This window comes from Egretta garzetta, unplaced genomic scaffold, assembly GCF_000687185.1.
Source record: "Egretta garzetta isolate BGI_Z169 unplaced genomic scaffold, ASM68718v1 scaffold1164, whole genome shotgun sequence".
NCBI classification, from domain to species: domain Eukaryota; kingdom Metazoa; phylum Chordata; class Aves; order Pelecaniformes; family Ardeidae; genus Egretta; species Egretta garzetta.
Window position 1 is genome coordinate 1,063 of NW_009259538.1, and position 290 is coordinate 1,352.

At 60.7% G+C, this 290-nt stretch overlaps 1 protein-coding gene across 1 annotated transcript in view; it reads left to right on the plus strand.

Moving 5' to 3' along the window:
- The window catches only part of CHD8 (chromodomain helicase DNA binding protein 8), a gene marked incomplete at its 5' end in the record, with an annotated part of 11,889 nt that overhangs the window by 1,059 nt on the left and 10,540 nt on the right, over nucleotides 1-290 (plus strand). The window contains one exon of the mRNA XM_035893228.1: nucleotides 1-32. This exon is cut by the window's left edge and continues 10 nt beyond it. Within this exon, the coding sequence (XP_035749121.1) occupies nucleotides 1-32 (32 nt within the window). The remainder of the gene's footprint in view (nucleotides 33-290) is intronic.

Below are 290 nucleotides of genomic sequence, written 5' to 3' on the forward strand. Positions count from 1 at the left end.
TCGGAAGAGTTTTTCGTCAAATACAAGAATTAGTGAGTGGTCGGAGGAGGTGGGATGGGCGGTGGGGCGTCTTCCAAGGTCAACGGGTTGGGGTGTTCCAGTTGGGTTGAACCCAACGAACCCAATGGAAGTGGGGGGCATGGATGAGCCCAGATGCCACCTCGTTGAGCCTTCTCCCAACGGGGTGGATCTTGGAGCAGGGGTGGCAGGGGCGGGGCTTTGCCGCATGGCCCAACCCTTGGCCTTCATCGTCACCCAACCCTTGGCCTTCCCCGTCCCCCAACCCTCGG